The sequence below is a fragment of the Hemiscyllium ocellatum genome, chromosome 31, assembly GCF_020745735.1.
Source record: "Hemiscyllium ocellatum isolate sHemOce1 chromosome 31, sHemOce1.pat.X.cur, whole genome shotgun sequence".
Taxonomy (NCBI): domain Eukaryota; kingdom Metazoa; phylum Chordata; class Chondrichthyes; order Orectolobiformes; family Hemiscylliidae; genus Hemiscyllium; species Hemiscyllium ocellatum.
Window position 1 is genome coordinate 12,445,909 of NC_083431.1, and position 19,737 is coordinate 12,465,645.

Genomic DNA, 19,737 nt, shown 5'->3' on the forward strand with positions numbered 1-19,737 from the left:
CATGTTAAGCCAGAACAGCTGGAAACAAATAGGATTTGTAAATCCAAGAAATTTATTTGGCTATAAACATAGCTTTCTGCATCTTTTCTTGTTCACACTGATTTTAAATTGTCAGATTACAGTCATTCAGTCTGGCAGCATTTTATTAGATATGGCCTTGATACCTGACCGAGGCTGCCCCAGATCTTTGCTTGGATAGAAGGGTACATTTGCTTCTCGTTAATGGTCATTGTGATCAATTTATCCAGGATGGCAGTAACCCGTTGACGCTTGGCGTCATCATTGTGCTTGCAGAAGCGAACCAGGTTTGATAACCAGGGTGTCATGTATTCCAGGCAAAGATGTTTCAATTCAATACCTACAATGAAAGAAAGCTTGTTAAATATGAAACCATGTGCATCACTCATTTTGTTCATGGGTAGCTTTAAGGAAAATAAACACATTTGGATGACACATGTCAAACAATTCCACTTGTGCCAAGAATTATCCATACAAGCAAATTAAGATTAGCAGACAGGTTTACAGCGTGATGTAGTCATGCATGCTGGAAACCACATGTTCATACATAGATTTTTTGCCAACTGAAAAAACTCCACACTAGTTTTCAACTGAACAAAATTTTTGGGGACAGCCAATCCCTGTGCGTTCTGCATGTCAATGCTCGGACCAAAGGAGACTTGCCTGGCTTGAATGTAAACAAAAGCTCAGCAGTTAAATCTTCGCTAGTACACGCACCATGCCACACCTGTACCAGAGCCCATTTGCCACTAAACAGCACCTTTTTTTTCATGCAACATGTACTGCTGTCCCCCTTGAAATTTGGTATCTTTGCAATTCTGTCCTGATGAGTGCAAGATGAAAAGCTTGGACAGCATTTCTTTTCTCCAGCAACATTTTACTGACATTTTGCTTTGTAACCGTGTCAGCAGCAAGGTTAGTTTTTCCAGCTAAGTTATATGGGGTCTCTCAGTAATTAATATCTAGTACTTAGAATTTAGTTCCTGCACATTTTGCCGTGCGAGAGAGAGAATAAGTCCACAAGCTTCAGCCTTGCCGAATACTTCAAGTATAAAGCACCTGCTCTAACTTTTCTCCTTACACATTTATAAAGCTCCAAGAGTGGCACATGGCAACAATGCCAGTTCAAACTGCTCAGTCTTACAAGTACTGTGCCCTCTTGCTACTCTCTACATTCAAATACTCTTCCACTCTGAATATTGTCACAAACTGGTGAGTTACGTTAAGATAAGGCTATTACACATTTTTGCAAAATTTAACCAGTCACTTTATATTTTGAAACCTGGCTAAAATCTATTTTATGAAATCTTTTTGTTTTGATGTTTAAATATTAGCTGCTCTCCTCCTCCGTGGCTTTCCATATTAGTATTTGAAGGTTATCCATTAATCTGCCTCACACAGGATGCAGTTCGCTTGCCAAAGAACATTTCCACCACCTTTCAGAGACCAGCAGCCTCACTCATGGGGAGGGAATCACAAATTATGTCAACAGGATTGCTCAGTGGTATGATACTCCAGTCCTGCACCACCTGCTTCACTAAGATGAAAAATGAATATATTTGAAGTCTCAGCACTCAGTTCCAATGGCACACTCCAATCGCAGATTTAAGGTGATTAGTAAAAGGATTAGAGAAGAAACGGGGAGAAACATCATCATCCAGAGGGTGGTGAGAGAGAGAGCGAGAAATATGGAGGATTACATTTTTGGATGGGGGAGGAGAAGAGGTCTGATTACGTGTATGGTTTTATGCAGTTGAACATATAACATTTCTTGGATATTTCACCTGAGAAAATCCTTGGATGTCATTCAATTCACAATTAGCTGGACTAACTGGAAATCCATATTTCCACTTAGAAACGTCTGTTTTAGTTCACCTACTTTTACTTTGTTCATTCATACATTTCAACAATGAGGGCATCACTGGACAGGCCAGCATTTACTGCCCATTCCCTGGTAGTGAGCTACTTTCTTGAATCACTGCAATCCATTTGTTGAAGAGACACCAACAGTGCCATGTGGGAAGGAGTTTCAGGATTTTGAGCCCATTTCATGAAAGGAACAGGCATATAGTTACAAGTTAGGATAACTGGCTTGGAGGAAAACTTGCAGCTGATGGTGGTCCCATTTACCTGCCGCTCATGTCCTTCCAGATGGTGTGTGTTTGGGAGGTGCTGTTGAGGACCCTTAGTGAATTTCAGCAGAACATCATGTAGATAGTACATATGGCTGCTATGGTATGTTGACAATGGAGGGAGTGAACACTGTGTATATGGTGCTAATCAAGCAGGTTGCTTTGGCCTGGATGGTGTCAAGCTTCATGTGTTGCTGCTGCACTCATCCAGGCAATATGAGACCATCCCATCCTGAGTTGCCCCTTGTAGATGCTAGACAGGTTTTGAGGAGTCAGACTCGCTTTTATAACCATATTAATTACAAAGCTAGCACATTTCAGTTTCTAAACTTCAATTCAAGTAAACTGTCAGTTCAGAATATTTCTTCAAGATGCCAGTTTGGATATAAAGTATGGAGATTAATTTATCATAGATCAATAAAATATCTTGATCAATTCTAATTTCAATACTTGTGCTACTTTCCCATGGAGAAAAATGTACCGTATTTCCCTCAAATATTGTTAATTTCTTCAACTCAATCTAATTGCAAACAATTTCTAATCTCTGCTCACATGACTTCCTGATGGACAAAGACTTGGAAAAAACCTATCCTACTTTTCTGCAAGAATTGAGGAGGATTCTGGCCAAGTGACAGTTTCAAGGAACTTCTACAAGTTAACATACTTCCACATCCCAACTAATTACTCTGACAGTCATTTGGAGAATATTCAAGAGCTGTACTACCAAATGAAGTGCTACCTAAATGGGAGCTGAAAGTATGTTAGACTGTGGAGGGTCCTTGCCGTCATTACCTCTCCAAAATCAGACTTCGTACTGGAGGAAAAATAGGGCAGATTTTTCCAGGTTTTTGTGAGAAAGTACCATGAGTACAGATTAGAAATCGTTCGCAATTAGGTTTAGAGTTAAGAAATTAACATTTACAGCCTGAAAGGGAGGCAGAACCATCGCATTTTTGAAATGTTCAGATGATCACTTGACGTGCTATAAAAGACAAGGCGATAGATCAACTATTGAGAAATGGACTAAACAGATGGATGTTTGATGACCAAAATTGACAAGATGGGCCAAATGGCCTCTTTCCAGGCTGAAAACTTCACAGATACAATCTTTGGTACTTGTACTATTTCACCTTAAATAAGAAAATCATAAAAAAAACACAAATACAGGAGGTAATACAATGTAAACTACATCATCTAATAGGTGAGTTAGTAAAATAAAAAAGGAGCTCTTGAAAACCAAAATCTAGTCCTTGCACATGTCTATGAAAGATTCCTAAGTGGGGGGGAACAAAAAAAATTGACCCATGTATCAATCTCCATGCTTCCAAAGTCATGTTTCAATCAAAAGTTTGCTTACTGGATTTGCTGAATCCTGAGATGCATTCTTCAAGGAATTCCAGTGTCAGGTGAGGCTCATTTGCTGCCAAGGTTTTACTGATGGAGACAATGAATAATGTGTTGTTTGCTGGGATGCACAGTCCAGATGTCTCCAGCAACTGACCCTCAATCTTCAGATTGAAGGTACATGTTAAGGCACACAGGAGATTATAGGCAGCAGACCTATGGGTATGCAAAAATAATTAAATGTAAAATAAAAAATCATAGAGGAATAGAAAGTGGAAGTTGTGAAAAAGATTTTTATAAAAATAAGATTTGATCTCTTTGAAACAGTTGGGAACCACCATTTCTAATGGAAGTTAACTTCAGTCAAAGACACACACTTCATTTGAAGCTGAACAAAGGTTGCGTGGGCTTCTCCACATTGTCTAATTCATTGTGAGCACTCTTCGTTCTCCCCTCCTCACTGGCTGACACTACAGATTCCTTCTAAAAGCATCCTCTGAGGAAACTTGCTGCACCGTACTCAGAAACATACAGATATTCACTATGTGAAAAAATCTGACTGGTTGGGATGTGGGCAGCTATATAGAAAGATGTGAATCATGTTGTTAAGGTATGCACTGAAAACCTGTTCAGGACAAGGAGATAAGAACTGTAAATATATTAGAACTAGAATAAATTCTCATTTGTTTTAAACTACATACATTGTAGACAAGTAACTATTCTACAGGCTGTAACATACCCATGATTGCCTCTCTTGGGGGTAAGGATTAATTTTTTCTTTTTAAAGCACTTACAAAGTCATTGTCCAAACTACACAACAGAGACTTAAAAAATGTAATCAACTGATTAAAATCCTGGTAACTCCCTTCTGAACAGCATGAAGCTCATACTTACCTCTCAGGGTGCAGGAGCACAAGAAGGCATCTCATCTCAATACCACACTGAATTAGACATTATCACAAGCCCTGGACAGGTCCTATCGCACTGTTGGACAGCCTTACCAGTGGTATACAGTCGGGAGGGAGTTGACATGGAGGTCCTCAATGCAGTCTACTGGCATCAGGTCACATGGGAAAAAGTAAACCTCCTGCATTACCACTGCTGTTATCTGGTACATCAGTTCTTTACTATGCTGTAGCACCACTGCTGTCTAAGCTGCGAAAAGTAGTTCTGCCAGACTAGGTTTGCAAAAGTGGTATTTTCTTGAGGATGATTAGGGATGAGAAATAAATGCTACCCTAGAACTTCCATATCCCATGAACAAATTTTAAAAACCTCCAGAACAGTAGAAATTAATGTCATTATTCTACACAATTATCAACTCTGGTTGCATAATTTTTTAAAAAATGGTAATGTTTGACAGATCTAAGAATATATTTACTTACTTAGTTGAATAATTACAAAAGTTTCACATGACATCCTGGAAATTGAAACTGTTAAAGATCTTTACTTGCACATGTCACTTATTTCAAAACGAAGATAAGATTAATTTGCTTGATATTGAAGTGAAGATTCTGACTGAAATGGCTGTTAGAGAAACATCAACCATGACATCAAGCACCTTGTCTGCTCTGTTTCAACAAGATGACCATGGGTTGTTCAATATCCACTCAAGGACTGCAATGATCCAGCATTACAATCTCCAGTTTTTTTATCTCAACAAAAAGAGTTCACTGTAGTACTGAAGATAGTAGCTGTTTCAGCAGTTGAGAGTTGATGAAACTTTAATTGTAGAGGTAAAAGGTTACAGTTGATTAGGAATTATCTGTTATTTGGGTTGTGCACCTCACAAGGGAGATCTTCCTTGAACCTCTGAGTAAGGATCAATTAGCTAGGATCTTAGTCAAAGACAATTGAAAAACATCTCTGACTAATTCCTTACTAGGTTCCAAAAGATTCTGTGAAGCTAATTTTCCTCAAACTATGATGGTCACCAAGAATATCTTTTTTTAAACAAAGTACTAATACAAACTTTTCCACTTTTTAACAAACCTATGTGAACAACGTTCCTGGGGCACTGTTTGAAGATAGCAACAGCATTTGTGCCAATTATTTGCCTTGATGCTAATTTTGTACTGGAAATAAATCATGGGAATGAAAACATCCAGCATAAAACAATCAAACAATCATTAAAGTAACATGCCCCTGGATAATCAGACAAACCTTGCATACTTTGTACTTGACAGAGCTTTTCATTTTACAATGAAGCACCACCTGCTCTCTGAGTCTATATCAAACATGCTGCATAATCGCAATTATGGGAGATGAAGGGACAAGTGCTTTTCTTCCAATGTGGACAAGTGCTTTTCTTCCAATGTGAACACCATTCATTTTGATTAAATTAATATTTATTCACAGTACCAGTTTGTACTGGCTATTTCACAAGATGCAATGTTGGTGGAAAACTACAACAGTCTACTCCTACTTGCCATTTTGTTTTGATATCACAAGTGAATTTAGTTAATCTAGAAACAGATACTGACAAATAACAAGGCAGGGCATTTCCTGTTAACCCTGATACAACAGAAAGACACATTTGAAAATAAAGATAAACAACGATATTATTCTTCAGAAGACCAAAGGGTGGAATTAAACCAAACTTCCTTTTTATTTAATATTACTGAAGAGTTTCAAGATTTCTGGAAAAAAAACCAATTAATTTCAATTTTTGTGGACATATCTGAAGTGGTAACTTTAAAAGAGGCCTTTGAAAGCTTACTGTGGACATTGGAGATGTTTGAAAAAACAAATTTCCCTGAAGATCACAGATGAATGACAAGTGCTAATCATTTGTGTTTTTGACCCTGTTGAAGCATGTTTTTGAATAGTGATTGGTTTGGAAATTCTTGTTTTAGTTAGACAAAAGCCTACCAAAAATTAGTGGAGTTGGAGGAGAGCCTGCAGTGAACGACCTGCCCAGCTCATGTTTCCCATTTCAGCAAAGAAACCCTCTTGTGGAGTTTGCAGTCAAACCTATTTGGTCATTTGCAAGGACAACTGAAAAACATCAAGATTGTACTTCCTGAGCAGCTGTGTCTGCAAGGCGTCAGACACAAATATTCACAATTAGTGTCTTAACCACACATGCTAGAAATTCAGAGCATCAAATTCCTACACTCTAGCCTTTTGCTTTCAAGGAAACACACATTTGCAAAATATTTTGATTTTCAGAAAGCCAATCTCTGCAGTGAAATCTTTATTCTCTCTTTCCCTGAAGATTAAGTGTGTGTGGGAGAAGAGAGAGCTTTGTGGATATTTAGAGGGATCAACATTTATACTCCGTTATTACTGATTACGTGTGTTAACCAATGATTGAATCTTTAGTGAATAAGTTTTGTTTTGATATTAAACTAATATTTGTACTTATTGAAGAAATGTGGTTCATATATCTTTCTATTGAAAATCTGAGATATTTGAAGTGTTTAATTCCTCATTTTGACAATGGCAAAAGTATTTTTATTTGATATTGCAATCCATTAAAAGTAGGGCTAGAGCGAGTGCATTCTTCCTGCCTCAGTCTCAACTGCACCTCTAGATTTAATCCAGCTACTTTGAACTTTTTGAAATTGGTGCCATGCATTTAAAGATCTTGATCCTGACATGAATCTTATACAAAGTGAAAGCACATCGATAAGTTACTCATGTGCCATGGGAAAGCATGTTATTTGTGATCAAGTTTGCTAAATCAAGCACAAAATATAGTTTATATTTCATTTTGTTCTTTCAGTTACTATTTCTTCATTTTTATAATATTAAATTTTGATTATTTGCTCTTTTTTCTTCCGAGTTGAGAATAAATTCAGCAAGCGATATAAGTGGGATTGCTGATGAGTTTATAATCCCTGTTGATTGGGCTCTGTAAGAGATTGTTCAGGAGACAGGAAGCTGAAGGTGACAATACACAAACCCTCTGTATTTTCTTGGTAAAAGTTTCCAACTCTTGCCTCCCCATCAGAACTCACTTTCCATTTCACTTCAGTAATTTCAAACTCTTGACTGATGGAGCATAGCAACCTCACAACAATAAAAATGTATGTAAATGTTTGTATAGCAAAATTAACTCAGATACTTATGCCAACTTTTCTGATTGGAACTATTCAGCTTAGGTGCTGAGAGATGAGCAGGTTGCAAGATTGAGACTACAATGGGTCTGTGGGCAGACCAGAAATAAATCAATTTTCTGATCCACACACAGGGACATGGGTGGGGTACACATACCCTTGGTTTGACTAATTATGAAGATACCAATTTGTCAGAACAGAAAACTGCAGGCTGGGTCGGCTTCTTGCAGCACTGAACATTGTTGTTTGATCTTCTCTTAAGGACAATTACAAGACATGGGAACTGGAGAGGAGGAATGACAGAGAACTACTCTTCAAATTTTCATTTCCAGTCAAGACTATGACTTATGCACCAGTTCTCAACCAAGTTATCCCTTCATCACAGCTTCATGCAGATAATCCTGAAGGCTGCTTAGTCGATGAAAATGAGCTATTTCAGAATGGAATACTATACCTAAAAATTTAATGTCAAATTCAAGATACGATCTTAGAATTTCCTGTCACTTAATAGTGCTAAAAAATTAAACATGAGGAGCAAAGCAAACATACCGTAAGCTTGGATCTGAGCTCCCAAGATTCAGAAGTGCGATGTTCAGCAGAGTTCCCGGAACATCCTTTGGTCGTATTTTAGTGTGCTGTGGAATAGAGTCTGGTTGTGATAATTCCCAACGTGTCCTTATGTGGATAATAGATTGCACTATTGCCTCACATTCTTGGTGCATGAATGTCAGTGGTGTACCTTGATTGGCAATAGTTAATGTGAACTGACTTTCATCCACAAGGCATATTTCCTCAATTTCTGAAGCATAGTAAATATCATTCAGAAACACAGACTGGCCAAGAACCCGTGTCCGTTCTGCCGATGTTACCTGAACTGCTGTGGATCCCACCTAATTTAAGGGAGAATAGATGCAGATTAAAAAAAAATCAAAGGATTACAAACAATACAATGTTTTCAAATTATTTATTGTCACCAGTATTACTTCTCAATCGTCACCAAAAGCTTGGAAGCCAACTGTTTACCAAAAATCTCTTTATCATTATAAACACAAATATTAACAGGGGGTGAGGGAAGAATCTTTCTATCTCAGTTAAATACGATAGTCAATTCCCAGACAAGGCTGTTTCAAGTAGCATCTGTGCTTGACAAAGTGCTGTAGTGGACACTCGGAGGTCTGTGGAGGTTTGTGAGCCTCAGGTAAAAGTAACTGTAGGAATAACAGAAATGTGTAGTCAAAAAGGAAAGGAGTGGGAATGAAATATTCTTGGATGCAAAGTATTCACATAAGTCAGATAAAGAATAAAAGCAGCACAGGTAGCAATGAATCTATTTATGCCAACAATTTGAGGGGCATACACTGGGGAATGAATCTGCTTGGAAATTACAGAAAGAATCTCAGAATGGTTATAATGGAAAACCTCATTCCTCACATGCATGTGAAGGTCATGGATTAAGTGCTAAATGAGTATTTTCGGTCTTTACCAAGGAAGATGCTGCTTAAGCCCTAACCATTACCATGCACTAGAAATGGTGCGTACAACCATCCTAGCCTGAAAAAAAAACTGATCTAGTTTGACCTTGGAAGCTATGCAGACTCAGACCTGATTTGTACTTGAAAGGGAGATCACATGGGAATATTAGTTGCAGTAGGCTAGGAGCAGTACTCCTACCTCTGGGCAGAGAGAGCATCATTTTGATTAGTACATTTCCAACCCAAGGAAGCTGATGTTATCTGATCAAGTTCTGGGGATTATGATATGTCAAACAGATGAGTTGTCAAGTATCAGTAGGGGAACATTTAGGGAACAGTGATCACAGCATCATAACATTTAGGGTTGTTCTGAGAAAATAAAAACTTGGAGTAAAAATACTTCAGAGTTGACAACAAATTTTGGTTCAGGAAAACTGGAATCAAAAGATTGTTCTCTTGCAACTTTGCCTGTCAATGTGCTGCCTTTAAAGAGGCGATGGAAGGTACATAGATACAGCCAGGGTACATTCCCATGAGTGGAAAAGGCATAGCAAGCAAAACCAGAGCTAACTGCATGATGAGACAAAGGTGAAGCAAAAAAGGGCGTGTGGCAGATGTCAAACTGATAATACATTAGCTAGGCTAAATAGAAGAAGTTCCAAGTAGTAAACAGTTCAGAGAGGAACTGAAAAGGGAAATAAGAGAAATAGAATGAGAGATAACTAGCAGCTAATACAAAGGTAACTCAAAATGTCCAGTACACTTACAAATAGTAAAAGAGACGTAAAAAGGGTGGACCAATAAAGATCAAAAAAGGACATCTATGCATGAAAGCAGAAGGTATGGTGGCGAGACCAAATTTACCTGTTTTAGTTTTAAAACAAAGATGCTGAAGTTTATGTGAAGGGGACCCTAGAAGTTAATGGTATTAGGGACTGAGAAATCACTAAGTCTTCAGGATCAGCTGGAACAAATTCAACAATAGTGAGGGAATCAAGGCAAAAAACTAAAGAAGCATCTTCCAATTCTCTTTGCAAAAGGAGAATTGTCAGTAACTGACTTAGTGAAAATGTTAATCCTTCTTCGAAAAAGGATGCATGGAAAAAGCAGTGACTGTAGGCCAATCAACTTCACCTTAGTGATGGGAGAGCCTGAGGAAATGATGGTAAATTTATCCTAGACTATCACTTGGTCAAGTGTGGATTAAGAGTGGAAGGGCTCATGCCCGAAATGTCGATTCTCCTGTTCCTTGGATGCTGCCTGACCTGCTCCGCTTTTCCAGCAACACATTTTCAGCTCTGATCTTCAGCATCTGCAGTCCTCACTTTCTCCAAGTGTGGATTAAGCAAGGAAAACCAGCATAGCCTTGTGAAGGGAAAATTGCATTTGAAAAACTTGGAAGCAGGTCAGACAATGAGGTAAAACAAAGGGGTGATTCAAAAATGAGGCAGACTCAATCATGAATTTCAAAGAACAATTAGCTGAATTGGAGAAGCAAATGAAGAATGAAAATATAGGGCACTGAGGAAAATAGATAGCAGAGCACAGTAGGATGAGCTGATTTCTTCTTGCAGAAAGCCAGCACAGATGTGACTAGACAAACAGCCTCCTTCTGCACTGACACAATTCTATGATAACCTTTTTGTCAAAAAAAAAGCAATTGATTTAATTCAATATTGCCATTTTCCACAATGCTACCTCTTCAAATAAAGACGACCCGTAACCTTTGGAACCAGTGGACAGAATCACATCACAACATTAAATCTATCTTTCGAGCAGCATAACCTGGACCTCTGTAGTAGAGATAGTATACTCGTTACATATGCAACCAAGATTCAAAAATGCAGCACATTTGTTATTGAGGATTAGTTTTGTCCAAACTGCTTTGTGCAGCATTATGGAAACTTAATGTCCATCTGTAAAGGTATATGGAATCTCAATTGAACAATTCATCCACTATTTAGTGGTGTGTTAATTGAGATCATTAATTCAGGTCCTGAAATCATACTTGGAGACAAATTTCTAACTTGGAAATTTGTGTTATCAATTGAAACTTCAACTATTTCTCTGCTTTTATTCTACATAAAGCAAGTTTGATTTTCATTGATTTGCTTCCATATTCCAAATTTCTATATTCTACTGAGCTACATTACACTCCCACAAATAGGCAATCTAATATTATCATCCAAGGACATCAAGATCCTTCCATTAGGGAAGGACAATAACTGAAAAGATGATAATTAATTTTAAAAGGAGAGATTTTCTTAAAGTGGTCCTCTGTGTTAAAATAGAAAGAATACCTAACTGAAGTGTAACAATTAATAGTTCTCTCCATATTTGATAAATATATCATTGGCATTTAACTTCTGGGTTTTTCACAAACACTCTGCTCTACTTAAATAGAACAGCTGTGAATATCTGGAGCTCTCAAACAGTGTGCACTATTTACAAGGCACAACAGGAGTATGATGGAATACTGAATAAATGGTGCACCAAGTCCAGTCTGCAACATCCAAACCCCTTTCCAAACTCATTTTACCTCTAGCTAGGAGAGGTCAAGTCAGCATACACCAGCATTTTTCTTTCCAAGCCTCGGTCCAACCTGTCCATGCCGACCAGATATCCCAACCCAATCTAGTCCCACCTGCCAGCACCCGGTACGTATCCCTCCAAACCCTTCCTGTTCATATACCCATCCAAATGCCTCTTAAATGTTGCAATTGTACCAGCCTCCACCACTTCCTCTGGCAGCTCATTCCATAAATGTACTGGTCTCTGTGAGAAAAAGTGCCCTGTAGGTCTCTTTTATATCTTTCCCCTCTCACCCTAAACCTATGCCCTCTAGTTCTGGACTCCCCAATCTCAGGGAAAAGACTTGGCCTAATTACCATATCCATGCCCCTCATAATTTTGTAAACCTCGATACGGTCACCCCTCAGCCTCTGACACTCCAGAGGAAACAGCCCCAGCCTGTTCAGCCTCTCCCTATAGCTCAAATCCTCCAACCCTGGCAACATCCTTGTAAATTTTTTCTGAACCCTTTCAAGTTTCACAACATCTTCCCGATAGGAAGGAGACCAGAATTGCATGCAATATCCCAATAGTGGCCGAACCAATGTCCTGTACATGACCTCCCATCTCCTGTACTAATACTTTGACCAATAAAGGAAAGCATACCAAATGTCTTTTTCACTATCCTATCTACCTGCCCAGAATTGGAACTATAATACTGTACTTTCATCATTGCTGGGTCAAAAATCCGGAATTCCTATCGTGGGAGTAGTTCAGGCTCACTAATAACTTCTCAATTAGGAATGAGTAACAGATGGCCATGCCAATGGACTCCCACATCCCACAAAATAATCTAGCAATACGTGGCAAATTTCTGCAATCTGTCTTATTTGAGCACAAGACTATGAATTCAGACACACTGGGCTAAATCCTACTCAATTGGAAAGCAGATATTAGAATTTTGAAAGAAAAACTTTCTACCTTGATGGAGACTTTTGTGTCCTTATGAGCCAACTTTAGAGCATTGTGAAATACTTTCAGGTCCTCGTCCAGAGCGAGAGTGGCAGCAGGTAGCTTCTGGTGGTCTGGTTCAATATGTTCCACGAGTTTCCCAGGTGAGTCAACGAAGATCAGCTTTTTGCTTCCCTTAAGTCCAGTTAGAAGCCGCTCATGATATTTTGTATATTCTCTGACCCAAGAGTTACAGTTGTAAATATAGACGGCAGCCACATTCTCGTAGGCAGCTCCAGGGAAAACCACAAACCATTTAGAGAGGAAGTCTGTTTTGAAGCGATTGCTAGGTCCTGCATGGGTAAGGTCCACAACAATTTCATATGGCTTGGCATAATATGGCTTCAGAGTTAGTAGCACATGATAAATGAGCAAATCACCATTGATCTGTCCAGTCTTGAATCTGTGCGAGGTAAAATGAAAAGATCAATTACTGTTCATTGCATTGAATTAATTTCAAAGGTGGAAAATAATAAAGCTTACAATTCAAACAGTAGTAACAATAAAAGTAAAATAATGCAGTTACTGATGTAAAATAAAATATGCTGGAATTGCTCTGTAAGTAGGTCTAGCAACATCTGAGAAGTGAGAAACAGAGCTATCTGGCACTGCAGTGTGAAGCTGTTTATATTCGACCCCTCCTCATGCTGCCTCACTCTGCTGACCCTCTCAGGTGCCAGCTCCCTTTTTTGATTTTTTTCCTTCCCTGCTTTCCAGTTTGCTATTTCTATCTCTCCACCCCTCAGTATATCTTACTCACTGTCTTACTCGTCTATCTTCACCTGAGCTTCTTCTAAGAGTGAAGACACTGGGTAGGAATGCAGAAAGGGAGGGAATGAAAGAAGCAATAGATGAAGGGAGGGTTGAGGGGGAAGCAACAATCAGTGAGGATACATGTTTATTCCACACAAGTACAAAAAAAGCAGTTGAGATGTGAGACTATCCAGACTTAAACTGTCAGTCAATTATCTTGCCAACTATTTTCAATCTCAAAATAAAATACAATGATGACATAGTAAGTCACCTGAGCTTTTGTGCTGATACTGTTAAGAATTAGGTCAGATCAACTTTTACAGCTAGTTTTGTGTGCACTTCTAAGCAAAGTGCTATGCCACACTGTTTTGCTAAATACCTTGACTATTAAATATATATGCAAATACTCAATTTAAAAATTAAACCAATACACAGAATATATGAGCAATTTCTCCATTGAGTGTCATTTGGAGACTTCATGTATAAAAGGGTTTTAAAAACTGCTAAATCAAGATGCTTCATTATACTAAGTTATATATAATCTTCAAAGCAGCAAAAGGCACCTATCTTTATTGTACAGTTTGGAGCTGTTTCCAGACAGGGCAATCTACTATAAAATCATTAGGAGATAAAAACAGGAGTGAGCCATTCAGCACATCAAGCTCCACCATTCAATGAGATAATGACCATTCAATCTTGAACGTGCTCCATGATTGAGTTTTCACAGCTGTCTGGGGTAGGGAATTCCAAAGATTCACCACTCTCAGAATTAAGAAATTCCTCCATACAGGTCTTAACGTGGCTTACTCTTTCTTTGAAGGTTATGATCCCAGTTCTTGACCCATCAACCAGGGAAAACCACATCCATTTTTATCCAGTCAGAATTTCTCTAAGTCTCAATGAGATTATTCCATTTTTTTTTAAATTCTGAAGGACACGGGCCCAGTCTTGTCTTCTCTTTGAAGAGAAACCTACTTACTGTGAACCTCCTTCACGCTCCCACTATGGGGATGTATCCTTTAGCTAATGAAATCAAAGCTGCACATAATTCTCTTGGTGCAATCTCACCAAGGCTCTATACAACTGCAACAAGACATGTTGACTTTTTCACTCAAATCCTCTTGTGATGAAGGACACTGTATGAGATGGTAACTTTCAGTCAGTCCTGATCAAGGACACCCACATCATCATCATCATCAGACACCACTTTTTCTGACCACTTATTATTTAAGGAATATTCTGTCCTGGATGTTTTTCTGCAAGGGTGCTCCAGTTTCCTCCTACTGTCCAAAGATATGCAGACTATGTGAATTAGCCACATTAAAATTGCCCTGGAGTGCCCAAGGTTGTGCAGGCTGGGTGCATTAGCTAAGGTAAATGCAGGGTTAGGGTGGAGGCACTGGACCAGGATCAGATGCTCATTGGAGGGTTGGTGCAGACTCAATCGCCCAAATGGCCTCTTTCCGCAGTGTAGGGATTCTATGATTCTTTTCCAATCCATGATTCTACCAAAATGGACAGCCTCACATTTACTCATATTGCATTCCATCTGTCATATTGTGAAATAGCATAATTGGACCCAACAACCAAATCATTTATGAAATGAGAGGACAGCGGTGCACCTGCCTACAGTACCTGTTATGATCCCAACTGATGGTAAAAATGAGACAACTCAGATACCATAGTAAAAAACAAATTGCTGAAGAAACTCAGGTCTGGCAGCATCTGAAGAGAGATAAACACAGTTAACGTTTCAGTTCCAATGACTTGCGTTCAGAATACTGCTAGACTAGCTGAGTTGCTCCAGCAATGTCTGTTTCTCTCAGATTTCCAGTATACACACCTCCTTGCTTTTATTTCCTAGGGAAAGATCCACCTTGAGGGACCATAATTTTTGTTTTTATTTTTTGAAAGCCAGGAGGTCAGTCACTGAGTACTGTATATTCAAACATATCTGCCAACGTATTCAATTAAAACAAGATAAAAAGGTTTACCCCATGGAAAGAAAAAACATGTACTATAATCACAATCTAAAAAAATTATTTAAAACAAAACTCATTATCAACATCAGAAAGATAGGTTCAATCATTTTATCCTGACAATAACCTGACAGACACACACCCCAGTGAAAGGTCGTATCTGTCTCTATGGCAAAGTTCCTTGCTGAGCTGGTACTGCTGTAATTGGTGGCCTTTCTGGCAAATTTGTGTATTCATTCATTGCTATTCAATTATTATCTCTAGAACAGATCTTTCAAACACAAGCTGCTTTTGGAGCTCTTTATTACAAGTGTACATGGTCCCTCAAACTCATGTCCTCAACAGCCTCCAAGGATGTCTTCCTCTCTAACAAGTGAACAGCTTTCTGCTTCTGGAGATTTCTCCTAAACAACTCAAGACTCTTTACCAGCTATACCCAATTGTGGAAACTACTAACATCAGCTCTGCTAGTTGGGCATCTGACTCTTTCTCTCTTTAGGTTGTTAAACCAAGTCAGCAAACATCTGAGGAAGGACCACTCAATCCAAATCTTCAACACTGGTTTTGCTCCACAGATGCTGCCAGATCTGAGCTTTGCCAGCAATTTTTGTTTCTGTTTCGGCAAACTTATTTTTTTTGATGGGGTGTAATGGTGCTTGCAAGCCATTTAGCTATCACATGGTTTCTTGGAATTGTGGTTTTAACTCTGTCCAAGATGACTGATCATTTTCAAAAGAAGTCACACATTCAGAGATATGAAAACTAAAATTCGTTTCTCTTCCAATTTACAAACTTAAGTGAGCCTTCACCACATACCCCCCCCCAGTGACAACCTGCCATCCTGAGAGCGATTCATTTATCCATACTCTCATTTCTGTTTGTTGACTCGTTCTTGGTCCATACTTGTATACACGCAATTCACACACTGTTAGTTTAGTGACTAACTTCCTACACGGGACATTAATTGACTTCTGAAAACTTCAATACTCTAGGATTTTTTAACTATATGACAAGGCACATACTCAAGAATATTCCAACAGGCTTGTCAAACATAATTTTCATTTCCTAAATCCATGTTGAATCTTCCCAAAGTTTACTATTTCTTTCTGAATGTCCAATTACATCCTTTATAGTATATTCTAACATTCTGCCTGCGACAGATCTGTAAGATTCCTTTTAAACAATGGGAGTTACATTTGCTAATTTCCAGCAACCTTTCCAGAATCTCTAGAATGACAAAAGATAACCATTAATGCATCTACCTTAACTGTTATTTTATTCAACATTTTGGGGATAAAGCTCATCTAGTCCAGGAAATGAATAAATCCTTAACCCAGTTAATTTTTCAAGTTTAACCTCTTTACCCATTCTAATTTCTTTTAGCTCTTAAGATAGCCAAGTCCCCTGCTTGCCTAGAATTTCTCAGAGATTGTTCAAGTCTTCTTCTGTGAAGACAGATGCAAAATAATCATTTAGTTTCTTCACCATTTTGATTCGCCACAATAAACATGCTGTCTCCACGTGTTAAGGTCCCATACTCATCCTCATTAATCTTTCCCTTTGCCAATACCTAAAAAGGCCACCTTTATGTCTCTCATTGGTCTCTATGCATATTCTCTTTGCCCATTATGTTTCTTTGTCCTCCTTTGGTGGGTTTTAAATTGCTTCCAGTCCTCAGGTTTTTGCTGGCATCCTTACAAGTCACTTCCTCCGATCTTATGCAAGGTGCAGCACAGTGGCTCAGTGATCAGCACTGCTGCCACACAGCTCCAGTGACACTGGTTCGATTCCAGCCTCGGACAAATGTCTGTGTGGAGTTTGATTCTCCCAGTGTCTGCGTGGGTTTCCTCCAGGTGTTCCTATTTCCTCCCACAATCCAAAGATGTGCAGGTTAGGTGAATCGGACATGCTAAATTCCCATAGTGTTCAGGGATTTATAGGTTAAGTGCATTGGTCAGGGGGCAAAGAGTCATCGGGTTGGGGGATGGGTTTGGGTGGGATGCTCTTTGGAGGATCGGTTTGGACTTGCTGTGCCAAAGGGCCTGTTTCCACACTGTAGGGATTATATCATTTAATCTTCAACATCTTTCATTAGTCACAGTTGATTCACCTTTCCCCTCCAGTGTTTGTGCCTCAAGGGAATATATATCTGTTGTAGACCAAGCACTTTACATGGGGTCCTCAATTTACGAGCATCCAACTTACTAATGCAATTCTATACAGGGATACAATGGTAAAAACCTAACATACAAATATTTCCTGCACTTACCAACAACTCCTTTATATTGTCCCGTGTTCGGATTTACCACAAATCAACTTACAATTGCACTCCAGAACAGAACCCTATTCACAACCTGGAATCTGCTTATATATCACATTTAAATTTAAAACAAAACTGTTATGTAATGGGCACGCTTGCCCAAATGTTCCATAACAAGATTACTAATTAGTCCTTTCTTTTGACATCATACTAAATCTAAAATAGCCTGGTCCCAAGTTGATTTTTCAAAACACTGCCTGCAGAAAACCAGCTTGGACTCCAAGAATTCATTCTTTGCAGTATTACTGGTCATCAGGTTTTACCCATCCATCTGCAAACTGATTTTTTAAAAAATGATATTAACAATATTATGTGTTGCTCTAATTCCCTGATAAAAACTGTGCCTAACATTGCTCTATTCTTATCCTATCAAACATTTTGTTTCTGCCTTAATGCTTCTTCATTGCACCAAACTGATACTTGATCTTTTGATCCAAGATCCTCTCAAACTAAGGTACTGATCTTATCCCTCATTCAGTGTGGTACTCTTCTTCCATTTCCTTTTTAATCTATCATTCCTAAGTGACAAATAGTCTTGGATGCTCATTTGTCAACCTTGGTCATCCAGTAGCAGCGCTTATGCAACTGAAATAAAATCATATCCATTTACCTTCAAATCCCACCAACCTTTTCAGATATGGCATATAAATATTCATTGTAAACAAATGTCAGTCAGTCAGTTTAATTTATTTCAATAAAACAGTTTTAGAGTCAGAGATGTACAGCATGGGAACAGACCCTTCGGACTAACCCGTCCATGTCGACCAGATATCCCAACCCAATCTAGTCCCACCTGCCAGCACCTGGCTCATAACCCTCCAAATACTTCCTGTTCATATTCCCATTCAGATGCCTTTAAAATGTTGCAATTGTACCAGTCTCCACCACATCCTCTGGCAGCTCATTCCATACACGTACCACTCTCTGTCTGAAAACATTGACCCTTAGGACCCTTTTATATCTTTCCCCTCTCACCCTCAACCTCTGCCCTCTAATTCTGGACTCCACCGCCCCAGGGAAAAGACCTTGTTTATTTACCCTATCCATGCCACTCTCAATTTTTAAAACCTCTATAAGGTGCTTTGTGATTTTTTTAAAAAGTGCACATGGGACTGACAATCTGTCTGGGTTGCTTTCCTTCAGAGGACTAGAGCATTTTTCCAGCACATAATCAGGATGACTTAACTCAAGGAAATTTGTGCCCTGGTTTTTCACTAAGTCACCTGACTTAAACCTACTTTTCTGCTTATACTTCACACCTTTTTAATCACCCTCTTAAGAAGCTAAAGCATTATAAAAGAGCTCTGCTTTTAATAGCTGTTTGTCATATTTCTTAGCAGACAGCCATTTTTCTAACATTCCCTTTGATGCTTGTTTAAAGTTTATGCACTCACAAGTCTTTACATAGTAAGGCAGCATGAGATTTTCACCCTGGGCCACAGCAGAACAGCAGTCATGGTACTGTTATGTAATTTGAATGTTACTTGTAATCCAAAGGGCCAGACTATTTCTTCACAGATAAGTATAAACTTAACCACAACAGTTAGAAAAATGCAAATTCAATTAATTGGTTGTTTGATTATATAGTAATCAAGTACTGCTGAAAGAGACTTGTCATCTTGAACTCATCAGGATAATTCACAATAATATCATTTAAGTGGAAACTAATATTTGCACTGTATGAAAGTAGAGTGTCTTGGTAGAGCATTACCATGTAGAATAGAGCAGTTAATGATGAACGAGACTACTGCCTTGCTTCATTTAAATTTTAACAGTTACATTGACTCTGTACTGCCTTGAAATCACTGAACTGCTGTCATCTACTTTGAGTTGCAATATGGTCGGTGTATAATGTCTGCAAAGAACGGGCCCTGTGTTTTAAGATATACAGCTTCCTGTACACCAAATGCATCTCACTGTGAGCCCAACTAACAATTCAAAGTTGAAGCAATCACATCTAATTTTGGACACTGTTACACATTTTGTAAAACCAGGCTGACTGCTTGTGGTCAATAATATAGATTTGTTTCTGACTAGCAGTCTCCAGATCATTTGGTCAATATGCCTGACAAGACTGGCAATGAAATTCACGCAAAGAATTTACTCATTTACGAGATAAGCAGAACATCTGTTGTG

General features: G+C 38.6%; 1 protein-coding gene across 6 annotated transcripts in view; it reads right to left on the reverse strand.

Moving 5' to 3' along the window:
* The window catches only part of nf1a (neurofibromin 1a), a 323,930-nt gene that overhangs the window by 60,673 nt on the left and 243,520 nt on the right, over window positions 1-19,737 (reverse strand). For all 6 annotated transcript variants that reach the window (XM_060848387.1, XM_060848386.1, XM_060848383.1 and 3 more), the window contains 4 exons: window positions 12,520-12,952; window positions 8,105-8,445; window positions 3,508-3,710; window positions 165-358 (listed from right to left, as the gene is read on the reverse strand). In XM_060848387.1, the coding sequence (XP_060704370.1) occupies window positions 165-358; window positions 3,508-3,710; window positions 8,105-8,445; window positions 12,520-12,952 (1,171 nt within the window). The remainder of the gene's footprint in view (window positions 1-164; window positions 359-3,507; window positions 3,711-8,104; window positions 8,446-12,519; window positions 12,953-19,737) is intronic.